Source organism: Sorex fumeus, unplaced genomic scaffold, assembly GCF_029834395.1.
Source record: "Sorex fumeus unplaced genomic scaffold, SorFum_2.1 ptg000007l, whole genome shotgun sequence".
Classification (NCBI taxonomy): domain Eukaryota; kingdom Metazoa; phylum Chordata; class Mammalia; order Eulipotyphla; family Soricidae; genus Sorex; species Sorex fumeus.
Genome location: NW_026606064.1, coordinates 8,553,831 through 8,566,344, shown reverse-complemented (window position 1 = coordinate 8,566,344; position 12,514 = coordinate 8,553,831). Strand labels below are relative to the sequence as shown.

Genomic DNA, 12,514 nt, shown 5'->3' with positions numbered 1-12,514 from the left:
CGCCCTCTCCCAGGTGGAGCCACCCGCCCTCCAGGGCTGACACCCAGGCCGCTGACCCCGGCCTTAGCCCGGACCCCTTCCCACGGGCCCGAGTAATGATTAATAGCCCTAGCGGGTGCCCCTGACCCGCAGCCTGGCCCGAACAGGAAAAAACAGTGGCCGCGCTCCCGCCCAGTCCAAACTCCGCCCCCGGCCTCAATCCGGCGGTCGGGAGCTGATCTCTCTCGAACCCTTTCCGCCAGAGTTTAGATTCCCCAGAGCGGCATAACAGGTTCCAAACCCGCGCCCGCCCCCGCGAGTCACACTCCAGGCCCACAGATCTCCCCTCCGGGCCTCTCCCTGGATGCCCTCTGGAGGCCTGGCAAGGTGAAGTGTGGGAAAAAAATAAACAAGACAGTGTTTTGTTTCCCCAAGTTTAATACACACTAGAACAAGTCACAAAAGGTGTCGTTAGCCCAGAACTATACTCAGCCCAAGTCCACCCCAGGAACTCCAAGACACAGGACCAGGAACTGGGCCCAAGGCTCCTGGGGAGAGAGACCCAGTCATCCCTGAGCCTTTCTGTCACCTTCTGAACCCCCCATGCTCCTCTCAGCCTGGCCTCAGTTGGCCTTTCCCCCAAGTCCCTTCCTAAAGGCAGGCCCCTCCCCTCCCTGGGTTCCTGGATCGCCACCCATGTCAGGGGACAGAGGGGCTGCAAGGGGCTCGGGGCTCAGGGCCCTGGAGTCCGGTTGTCCGGGAGCATCTGGGCTCTGACTAGTGATGGAGAACTTTGCAGAAGAGGTCGAGGCGGCTCAGGCTCCCACGCACTCCACGTAATTGGCAGGATACAGACCGATGCGGCCGCTCTGCAGTTGGCCCTGACACCAGCCCTGCTCGTCCTCCTCGCTCATTTTCAGCAGCTCCTCCCCTGGGGGGGAGAGGGCGGGGTCACGGCCCAGGCCCCGCCCCCCGTCCTGCAACTGGGTCAAGGCCAAGCAGGAGGGGGGTGGCGGAGAGTTCAGCGGGGGAGAAGGGCTGGGGTTCAGGCAGAGGGAGGCCCAAGGCAGCCCCCCACCCCCAGCCCGGGCCCCCACTGGTGACTGAGAGACAGGCTCAGGGGTTTTACCCAATCCTGAGTCTGGACTTGTGTCAGAGAACTAGCCCTCAAGGAAGAAGGGTCCACAGGTCGGGTGTACCCAAGTTCCACCCTACTCAAGCTTCAAGGCGGAAGGAGGGGTGTGGAGCAGGGGAGAGGAAGGGGGTCCCAGAGTACCTGCTCGGAAGCTCAGCTCATCTGCTTCCTGGCCGGCATAGTCATACAGGGCCCGCACCCGGACCCCAGCAGCAGCTTTCCGGGTGCTGTCCTCATCCGACCACTCCTCTTCCTGCCCACTGCTGCAGGGGAGAGGCAGAGGGCACAGGGTCACACCCAGGAGCCCAGGACTCAGGGACAAGGGCTCATCCCCAAGTCTTGTGGCTGCCAGTCTGGTGTGAGCGCTCATGACCACCCCCAATGCCTCCCAGAGCTGACGGTAAGAAGGCATGGGGAGTGCCTGGTACCCCTAAGCCACCCTGAAAATGGGAATCTTCCCAAGTGCCAACTGGCCCCTTAGCCCAGCTCTGCTTCAGTCTGCTTCTGGGGTGAAGGGAGTGAAGCAGAGAGAGAGGAAAGGAGGAGGGAGTCTTCCCTTCCCACACTCAGGTTCCTGGCTCTCACCCTGGGGACCCCGGGGACTGGGGTGGGGGCACAGTGCCATCTCTGGTGGGCACGATGCTGGTCAGAGTAACCTCATCAGGGCTCCGGCTGCCCTTCTCCTTCCGGCTGATAGTCCTCTGTGTGTCCAAGGACCACTCCTGTGGGGACAGGGCGGTGAGGGGGTCACCCTGGCCTGCGGGCCGCACAGTGACTGAAGGCCAGGCTTGTTGTCCCCAACACCCATCGGCCCCAGTCCCTGCCCCCACCTCCCAGCCTCAAAGACACACCTCAAACTGCGGCCAGTTCATGGCCATGCCTGGCCCGTGGGTGCTGCGCCACCAGCGCAGGTCCTCCTCATGGCTGACTGCCTCGATGCCCTGATGCAGGTCCTGATGGAGCTCGTGGAACCTGGGGTCCAACCGAGGCACAGCTTTCAGACAGGGCAGTCCCGAGCTGCACTTCCCAAGCCCCTTCTACCCAACCGGGAATTGGGGGGGGGGGGGACTTGGGGAGGAACGGGAGGCGCCCGCACCTCTGGTTGCTGGAGAGGTCGAGGTGCTGGTGGAGGGTGAGCAGCATGTCCTTGAAGAAGACAAGGCGCTGGCGCTCGGCGGTCTGGCAGCTCTCGAAGGCCTGCTCCATGTCCTCCATGTAGCGCGGCGTGTAGCGGTGCAGCTCGGCCAGTGTCTGCTCATACTGGCTTTTCACCTGGGTGGGGAGCACAAGTCCTTCTTCTACTCAGGACTCCCCAAGTACTAAGCACCCCAGCGCCAGTAACAATAAGCCCCAGGGCTGGAGCGATAGCATAGTGGGTAGGGTGTTTGCCTTACACGCAGCCGACCTGGGTTCGATCCCCAGCATCCCATATGGTCCCCGGGTACCACCTGAGTAGTGAGCCAGGAGTAACCCCTGAGCATCACTGGATGTGACCCAAAAAGCAAAAAAGGGGGAAAAATAAATAAATAAGCTCTGACTCCCACACTCAGGACTCTAGCGGCCACTTCACCAGGGAGGTGCCACCTGGGTAGCAGGATGTACGACTGAAAGGGACTTGAAGCCCCCTCTTGAGAGGGTGAGATCAATCCAAGGAAGCTTCCAGAGGGGAAAACCCAATGGCAGCTCCGGGACAGGGAGAATTTAAACAGGCAGAGCAGGGAGGAAGGGCCCTCCAGTGGGTGTGCAGGCAGGAAGCAGCCCAGGGGACATGTAGGGGGCACGGTATGAAACAAAAGGAGCTGGGAAGTTCTCCTCACTGCTAGAATCATCCTAAGCGCCCAACTGCATCACTTTTTCTGATGGTTGTTCTGTTTTATTGGGGGTGGAGGGGAGGCCTGGGGAACACACCTTGCAGGGAGCTGTTCTCCAGGCAGTGCCCAGGGTTGCTCCCTGGAGGTTCTCAGGGGACCACAGAATGCTGGGGATCAAGACTCAGGCTCCCAGTGCACATATGCTACCCGAGCCCCTGTGCTGCTTAAACCCACGTGGCCGAGTATATGTGGTGCCTGAGCACGATGTATCGCCCTCTTGAGATGTGTACTTTCATGCTTTCATGTCTAATGCTGGGATGTGTTTAGGGGCTCTGTCCGCCCTTGGAGAAGCCCAGGTTCTGTTTTTCTTGAGCACGTTACTCTCCATTCTCTCCCACTTTCTCTTCCTCCTTCCCTTCAAAACCTCCAATAAAAACTATGTAATTTCAAAATAAATAAAAAAATAAATAAGACTCAGGCTCCCTTGGGGCCAGAGTGATAGTACAGTGGGTAGGCCATCTGCCTTGCTTCAGCTAATCTGGGCTCCATTCCCATATGGTCCCCCGAGCACCATCAGGAGTAATTCCTGAGTGCAGAGCCAGGAGTGACGCCTGAGTATCTCCAGGTGTGACCCAAAAAGAAAACAAAAACAAAAAACAAAAAAAGACCTGGGCTTTTGCCTGTACTCCAGCCTTTTGTGTCACCTCCCCGACCCCACACCATTTCTTTCCAGGGTAAGCCTCCTGTTATTTCAGGTAGCTCCTTTAACAGAACACCTGACAGTAGACGGGGGTGTTAGCTTTATATGTGGTTCCATCCCCGACTCCCCCATAGGGCCCCCTGAGCCCAGCCAGGAATGACCCCTGAACTCAGAGCCAGGAGCAGCGTGGGGATGTGGCCCCCAAGCCGCCCAAATAATCATAAAGTGACCTGGCTGGAGGCGAGGGCGAAGGGGCAGCCGGGCGCGGGCGCTGGTGGTGGAGCGGGTGGGTACCTTCTCGGCATCCTTGGCACAGCGGTCCACGCGCTCCTGCAGCTTCCGCATCTGCTCCTGGGACATGGAGCTGTCGGCCTTGGCGTGGCTCTCGCGGGTCTGCGCCGTCTTCTCCTCCTTCCGCGCCGCGTGGTAGCTCTTCTTGGAAGCCTCCACCTGGCACGGGGCGGGCACGCGTCTGGAGCCTGCGTCCCCTCCCCGCACAGACCCGGGCATGGGGCTGGGCCATCCGGAGCGAGGGGCCTCACCTCCTTCAGCCTCTTCAGCCAGGGCTTCTGTGCTTTGCGGAAACCGTCCTCAGCCGCGCGGCTCTCGCGGAAGCCCCCCAGCACGGGCCGGTGGAAGGCCCCCCGCTGCCAGGCTCGCACCCGCTCGCTGTCTTGCCCCTGCAGTTTCTCCCGCACCTCCAGGTGCAGCGCGCTCAGCCGCTCGGCCGCCGTGAAGAAGGCGTGCCAGGCCTTCTCCAGCGTGCCATACTGCGGGCCTGTGGGGCACAGGGGCACCACACCGTCACCCAACTGCCCCCCAGGGGGTTCTGCTCTGGGGGGGAGGGGGGAACGGCCCAGGTGAGCCAGCATGTGGCATTCAACAGAAGGAGTGGAGAAGTAACTTGCCCTGAACACTGAGCGGCAAGCCCAGGGGAACCCTTCCCCCCCATTGCGCCCTTGGGAGAAGCAGCCAGGTCCCTGTCATCTCTCCCTCCCGGGGACTTCAGGCGAGTCACTTGGTCTCTCGTTACTCCCAATTCTCCTCTCGAACAGTTGCATGAGCGGGGTGTCAGGGATATGGTTCAAAGGGCTGAGCACAGCACCCCACCCCCTCAAGCACTGCAGGAAGCAGCACCCGAGCACAGAGTCCCCCAGGTGTGACCCAACAACCAAAATAAAAGAAAGAGGGTTAGACCCGACTGTTCTCGGCCCACTCTGATAGCACGACTTGGGGTAGTAAAGTCACATTCCTGACTTACTTGGGTAAATTCCCTTATTTACTTTTACAGATTACTGACTTTTAGTTGGGTAAATCCCTCATTGCCAGGCAAGTCTCAATGTTTTCACTAAAAAAAAAAAGTGGGGAACAAAGCTGCTTGGGACCAGAGAGAGAGAGCATAGCAGCACCCCATATGGTCCCCTGAGCCCTGCCAGGAAGGATCTCTGAGTGTAGAGGCAGGATTAAGCCCTGAGCACTGCCAGGTGTGGAGAAGGAAGGAAGGAAGGAAAGAAAGAAAGAAAGAAAGAAAGAAAGAAAGAAAGAAAGAAAGAAAGAAAGAAAGAAAGAAAGAAAGAAAGCGGGAGGGAGGAAGAGAGGAGAAAAAAGAGAAAGAAGGAATGAAAGAGAGAAGAAAGGAGAGAGAAGGAAGAGAGGAAGGAAAGGAAAAGGAAGAAAGGAGAAGGAAGAAAGAAGGAAGGAGGAAGGAAGGAAGGAGGGAGAAGAAAGGAAAAAGGAAGGAAGGAAGGAAAGAAGGAGAAAGAAGCAAGAAAGGAAGAAAGGAGGAAGGAGAAAGTGCCCTGCCTTGCACCCTATGCACCCCACTTAGCCCTGGGCAGGCTCACCCTTCTCCACAGCACCCCTCCACTTGCGAGCCCACTCCGCCAGCTGCTGGGCGTAGGCTTTCTCAATGCGGGCACGCTCCTGGAAGCAGTTGACCAAGTCCCCGCACAGCCGGTGCCCATCCTCCACCCGCTGCACCGTCCGCCTGTAGTTACCAGCCTGTGATGACACGAGAAGGGGGTTGCCAGGGACAGGACCCCCAGGAAGGCTGAGGGGGCAGCTAGGCTCCTCCCCTGTCCTGGTGGCCGGACCCAGCGATGGGGGAGCGTTCCACCCGACTGCTCACCTCCCAGAAACTGCCCCCGAGGGCCTCCCCTCCAGCGTCCTCCTCTGGAGCCATGGTGTCCCCGCAGCACGGAATGGTGGCAGATTAGGGACTGTGGGAAATGGGGGAGGAGGGACAAAGGAGTGAGCAAGGGAGCCAGAATTGCACCTTGGGGGAGAAGATAAACCCCTCTCCTATCCCCGGGCCCAAACCCCACCACCCCAGGAACCATCAGAGCGAGGAGTAAGCAAGCAGGAGTCCAGGGGGTCCCCAGGAGGGGTCAGGAGAGGAACAGGGTGGCACTTCCCAAGCCCCTGCTCTGGCCCTGAGACCACCTCCCACACACACACACCTACCTGGAGCCGAGCGATCGCTCAAGGACCCAAGACTCCCGCTCTGGAGCCTGCCACGCTCAGATTCCTCCTAGAAACTGACCAGAACAGAGCTGGGGGTGAGGGCGGAGGCCCTGAGACCAGGGCGGTGCCCGGCTCCCCCAATATAGCAACTGTGTGTCAGAGGCACCAGCTTCCAGCCAGAATACCAGGCAGGTCACACGATCCAGCAGGGGATTAGATGGTAGGCGGGGGTGGGGTGGGCAGAGGGCCCCACTCCCCCCCGCGTGCAAATGAGAGAGGAGGGCATCTGTCCACGCCGGGCTCTGCTGCCCTTCCTTGAACAAGGGGACACTTGCCCAGACCAGTCAAGTCAGAAGGTGCCAGCCCCTCCCCCTGGCTCTGGGCTCTGGGGAGAGCTAGCTGCAGCCAGGACTGAACCAGCATTTTACTGTCCTCACCTAAGGAAGCTTCGCCCCCGCCTAAGATGAAAATTCCACCTGTTAGAGGGGCCGGGGAGATAATACAGGGGGAAGGGTGCTTGCTTTGCTTAGAGCCAACCCAGTTTCTGTCTCCAGTACTGCATATAGTTCCCCGAGGCCCACTAGATTCCTGAGCACAGAACCAGGAGTAAGCCCTGAGTGCCACCAGGTACAGCCAAATATAAATAATAAAAATTTTAGTGGGGGGGGGGCGGGCACACCTGATGATGTTCAGTGGGTACTCCTGGCCCCGCACTCAGGAACTCAGGAATTACTCCTGGCAATGCTCAGGAGATTCTATGGGATGTTGGGGACCAAACCCAGTCAGTCACATGCAAGGTAAGTACCCTACCCGCTGTACTATCACTCCCACCCTATAATAAATAAAATTTACCTCCTGTCTGCTGCGGGCCAGGGCTGGTATAAGATGCAAACCAAGCAAAGAATAAACTATGGGGGTGGGGAGGTTGACAAGTTCCAAGAAAACACAGATCCTGTCCCATAACAGCCACCAAGGTCCCAGAGGGCTCTAAGGACAACAAGCAGTTCAGTCCCACCCCTGGGCAGGATTTGGCCTGAAAGATTTGGCGCTCAGGACACCTGCCTTGCAAGTAAATGGTCCCGGGCATCCTCCATGCACTGGGCATGATCCCCACAGCTCTGCTGTTTGAGCCTGATTATGCACTTCTGTCTACGTGAGCACCAGTCACACAAGCAATTGCCACACACAACAAAGGGATGTGACCCAGCAAACACTGAAATAAAAAGGCAAGTTTGCAGCCCTGAAGTGACAGTACAGCAGGGAGGGTGCTCACCTTAAACACTGCCAACCCAGGTTCAATTCCTACACCCCAGAGGGTTCCCCAAGCCCCGCCAGGAGTGATCCCTGAACACAGCGACAGGAGTACGACCTGAGCACAGCCAGGTGTGGCCCCCCAAAACAAGCAAATATATACTTATATATACTTGGGCTGGAGACATGCCTTGCATGCATGAAGCCCTGGGTTTGAACCCCCCGTGCTAAAAGAAATATTGGTCGGGAAGGGCAGAAGGCAGCCCAAGGGGTCAGAGCACAGGCTTCTGATGGCGGTCCCGGGTTCCACCTTAAGCATCACTGCATGATCTCCTGAGCATTGCCTGAGCGAGTCCTGAGAACCAAAGCAGGAGCAGCCCCCAAACACCACCAGCTGTGGCCCCCAAAACCAAAAACAATAAAGATGATGTGTGAGCAGTATAACCAGGAAGCACAACCTCAGGCAAGGACATGTGGGACGTGACCCCCGTCCCCCACAAGCGTGTGAACTGCAAGACCCCTGGCAAGCCCCACAACTCAGTGACGGCAATTCTCGGGAGGGTGACACTGCAGCTGAGTGTGAACACCAGGACCCAAATGCGCCCCCAGCAAGCACCACAGCCAGGTGTGTATGTGGCCCTCCTCACCTCTCCCCAGCCCTGCTGCTGCTCATAGCAACAGGCCCTCACCCCTACCCAGCCTGGTTCATCTCAACAAACACCAGCAACAACAAAGGGAAGGGAAGGGAGAGGGAGGATTTAAAAAAAAAAAAAGGGCCCAGGATGGAGTGACACGAAGATCAGCCAACTGCAAGGCTGTTCACCAGCATCTGGAGGAAGAGCAAGGGGGAGTCCAAGCCCAGAGCCACTGGCTAGAGGACACATGGGATTGATCCCCTCCAGCCTCAGAGCCGGATCTCAGCTGTCCCCAGTCCAGACTCAAGTCCCTAGAAGGACATCACTTCCTCTCTTGAGTAAGCCCAAGGGACCTGGCCAGGGCTGAGAGGACAGGGTGTGCGTGCAGGACCCCCTACAGCAGAGCTGCCCTCACGCCCTCGACTTCTGAGCCCCCATCCAGATATCCGACTCCAAGAGAGACTTTGTCTCGGGTCCCCATCACCCAGGTCCCACCCAGCCCTACAGCCCTTCATCACCCACTCAGACAGGGGTAGGTATATCCCACTGGGTACAACTGAGAAAACAAAATGTTATTATGACAGCGACTTCCCAATGGAACAGTGCATTTCTCAGGGCAGTGATGCGAACAACTGGGGGGAAAAAAAATCTGCCATTGAGGATGGGACTAGCATGTGTGAGGCAGTGGGTTCCATCCCCAGCACTGTTAACAAAACAACATACACACACACACACACACCCAAATAAGCCCCAGACAATAGCACCTATGTGAGCACTTTCCTTGTGAAGCCTCACCGAGAAGGAAAGGGATCCCCACATCTCTCCCATGTTTCCTCTTGATTTGGCCCCATGTGTCCAGAAAGCACTTGCTGAGCAGATGAAGAGTCTCAGACCCTCTGGTGCTTTCCTGTCAGGTATCCAGGGGCCTGGGCCTGTCCAGCCTCGGCGCCCCGGGGCTGCAGGGAGAGCTGCCCCCAGCCCGTTGCCGCTCTGTGGCCCCAGAACAGAGCAAGCTGTGTTTGTAGGGCTGGCACTGCTCCCTCCGGCCTCTCAGAGCAAACAGCAACCCAGGCCCCAGGCACCGCCAGGCCCCGAGGCCCCAGCTGGGACTAACTGTGGGGGTGGCCTTCTGCCCTGGCCCCTGTGTCCCAGCCCAGCAGAGGCCGGGGGAGCGGACATGCAAAGTCACTGGTAGCCAGAGCTCAGAGCGCAGATATCCGGGCTGGGAAGACACTTTCTGGGGCTTGGCGGGGTCTGCTCAGCACTGCCTGCGCGCAGACAGGAGTATCGGGATGAGAAGCTGATCACGCTGATCAGCACAGCCAGTGCCCGACTTGCCCCTACCCGGCCCAGAAGCCTGGGACGTGCTCCTGGGAGGGGCGCTGCCAGGTCGCCCTGCCCATCCTGGGTCCCTGAGTCACAGGCTGCGCCCAGGGGCCTCTTCCCTCCACCGCCCCAAGCCCCGGGATTTGAAGGCCCGGGAAGGGGAGCCTCGCTGGGATCACAGGGAAGCGCTGGCAGCCGCGCCTGCCACCAGCAGCCCAAGCGGGAGGCTGGGGGAGGGGGCGGCTCGGGAAAGGGGAGGCGGCAGGGCCTGGGAGGGGCATAACAAAGGGGCACTTTGGGAAACCCGACCTGCCGGCCGAGGTGCCTCGGCCCGATCCGGGGTGACGCACTCGGCACCCCGAGCCGAGCCGCAGTGGGCGCGCAGAGGCTGCCCAGCCAGGCCGCCGCCCCCGCCTCCTGGACCGTGGACCGGCCTCCCTGCGCCTACCCCTCGCGGGCGTCCCGCAGCCGGACTCGGGGTGCCCCCCCCCCAGAGCACGCGGAGCGGCCACGCCGGGCGCTGGAGGCGCTGCGACTCCTCGGCCCAACTTTTTTTGAACTTGATCTCGGTGGGGCGGTGCGGCCGCGGGTCACCCCGAGGGGAGGGGGCGCACCCGGCGCGGCCCGGGGACTCCAGATGGTGGCCGCCGGAGCAGCGGGCCGGGGGAACTGGGGCTCTAATTTTGGCAAGGGGTCGCTAAGAAGAGAGGTCCCCACTGGGACCCCAGGGGACGATCTGGGTGCACTCTGGGGTGGCGCTCCAGCTCCGACGCGCCCCTGGCCCTACCCACCCCGCGCCCGCCCGACCCCCGATTGCCCCGCGCCTCGATTCACCGCAGAGCGCGGTGAGTGGGGGGCTCCCGAGGAGCTGCCGGGGCGGGGAATGGGACCCGGGGTTAAACTTGGAGCGCGGGAGAAATCTACACCCTGGGAGCCGCCGCCGCCACCGCCGCCGCCAGCACTCACCGCGTCGTCCCGGGGCGCCTGGGCGGGTGGGGGTCCGGCCACGCTCGGCCCGAGTCCTGCCGCCGCCTCCCGCAGCGCCGGGCCCTCCCCCGGGAAGCCCGGCCCCCGGCCCCGCCTCTCCCGCGCCGAGGCCCCAGCCCCACCGGCCGGCGGCGGGGACGTGGGGGCTGCCGAGGGGAGGGAGGGGGCTCCCGGCGGGCGCGTGAGGAGCGTGGGGGCCCGCCGGGTGGGAGCGGGAACGCTAGGGGCCCGCACACCCCGCACCCCGAGAGAGGCCGGGGCTAGGGGGGGCTCCCCCCATGCTCTGACTATGCTCCCTGGGCACAACCCCCCCGCACCACCACCACCCCCCGCTTTGTTAGCATCAGGATTCCCAAGGTACAGACGTGGAAACTGAGGCACCGTTTCCCACCTGCGGCTCACGTGGGACTCCGGGGAGCAGCTCCCCACTTGGAGCACCGCGCGGTTTTGCCCCTTCCTCGCCCTGGGGACCAACCGGCAAAGAGGGTGTGGCAAAAAAAAAAAAAAAACCCGCGCGTTCCTCGGGCTGGGAGTTTCAGATTTTATACCGCGATTCATTCTTAAATCCTTCCACTCCTCCACCCCCTGCATCAGTCACCGGCTTTGGCAGATTTTTCCAGGTCGCCGCCGTGCCGCCCCGCCCTTAATAAATCCTTCCACCTTACCCACTCGCCCCCATCCCGGGAATTTTCAGAGCCTGCCCGTCGGTTATTTATATCCACTGGAGCGGTCCAGAAATGTTCCCAGGCTGACCTAATCGCCACCTGCTTGGCTTGCCCACCCCTTCGAGGCGCTCCGCCTGGCATCACGCTCCGAGGGGTACCGGCCCAGCAAATTCGCTGGGAGTGGCTGAGCCGCGGGCGCTCTGCCCAGAGAAGGGCGCCCCCACGGGGAACCGCGCCTGGCTGGCTCGTTCCCAGAGGCCCCAGGGCCGCGGGGACCCCTCCCTCCGCTCTCCAGCACATGTGCCTTCCCCCTACTCCCCAGCACCCCCGCGCCCCACCTCCCTGAGGAGTATTAAGTACCTGTGCCAACCTTGGAGACCCACAGCTTTAAAAACACTCAAACGATGTGATTTCCAAGCCCGGGAGGGAATCACTCACTGATGCTTGAAGTCCAGGAATCTGCTCATACATACGGGGGGGGGGGGGGGGGGGCCTGCAGAGGAGAGAAGCGATGAGTGCTGATACGAGCCTCTTCAACGTCCTCCCCAGGACTGAGAGCCGGTCCTGGGCACCCAGGAAGTACCACCTTCAGCTGAGGACTCTGGTCATGCTTGACAAATCACACCTGAGTGGAGAATGATCCTGGTGCTCAGAGGGTGTGTGCCGGCAGGATGTGGCCTCTGAAACCAGTTTCAACACCCACTCTCTGGTGGGGCTTGGACAAGTCCCTTTTCTCCCTATCTCTGTTTCTCCCTCTATAAAACTAGCCAGGTGACCTGGCTGACCTAAGCCAGCCTAGGGCCCCAGCTAATTAAGGACTGTAAAAGCACTTCCAGGGAAAGGAGGAAGCAACTGCTAGAGGAGCCCCCTCCCCCCCACCAGCGGCCAGTGAGGGACAGCCAGATGGGGGTTTATTATCATTTAGAATCAGTTGCTGTCCCACCTCATGCTTAGGGGGTCCTCTAAGCAACTCAACAGCAAGGTGTGAAAACACAAGAATGAAACTAATTACAGTGAAACCCCACAGGGAAATAAAGGCTACATGGCAGGCCCTGGTGTTAGGGGGAAGCCAGGCGCAGGGAGATTCAGAAAATTAGGGCTGTTCTCTTCAGACCTTCAGAGAAGGGGATGCCCCGTGTGGAAAACATCTGGCTTCCCTTGGGTTCAAAGCTGGGAGCAGAAAGACATGTTGCAGCTGATCTTAATTGCCCCTAAGGTACTACTGGGAGGAAAAATAAACCCAGGCCCAGAGCAACATACTGAACTACTTCAAAGGTGAGAGGGGGATGGAGTGCATAATTTGTATGCAAGGAGACCTGGGGGTTCCATCCCTGGAGCCACAGAGTCCCCATCAGGAGACATTCTGAGCTCAGAGCTTGGAGTAACCTGTGGGCATAACTGGTGTGGTCCAGTTTGTTGGTCTTTTTTTTTTTTTTTTTTTTTTTTTTTGCTTTTTGGGTCATACCCGGCGATGCACTCAGGAATTACTCCTGGTCAGTGCTGACACAAGTTGATTTTTATTTTGTTTTGTTTTGTTTTGGGTTTTTGGGTTTTTGGGTTTT

General features: G+C 59.7%; 1 protein-coding gene across 5 annotated transcripts; it reads right to left on the bottom strand.

The window, feature by feature from the left end:
- Positions 1-399: 399 nt before the first annotated feature.
- On the bottom strand, positions 400-11,011 carry PACSIN3 (protein kinase C and casein kinase substrate in neurons 3). Of its 5 annotated transcripts, none has more exons than XM_056133349.1 (11): positions 10,961-11,011; positions 6,089-6,162; positions 5,754-5,844; positions 5,470-5,626; positions 4,168-4,403; positions 3,920-4,075; positions 2,211-2,386; positions 1,966-2,086; positions 1,700-1,836; positions 1,256-1,377; positions 400-910 (listed from the first exon to the last, which is right to left on the bottom strand). In XM_056133349.1, exons 3-11 carry the CDS (start codon positions 5,805-5,807, stop codon positions 795-797), a joined length of 1,275 nt encoding a protein of 424 aa, XP_055989324.1. In that variant the 5' UTR covers positions 5,808-5,844; positions 6,089-6,162; positions 10,961-11,011; the 3' UTR covers positions 400-794. The 5 variants fall into 5 exon arrangements, with proteins under 5 accessions (XP_055989324.1, XP_055989343.1, XP_055989317.1 ...); XM_056133368.1 differs by having other exon boundaries at positions 10,953-10,971; XM_056133342.1 differs by lacking the exon at positions 10,961-11,011 and adding an exon at positions 10,267-10,356.
- Positions 11,012-12,514: the final 1,503 nt, after the last annotated feature.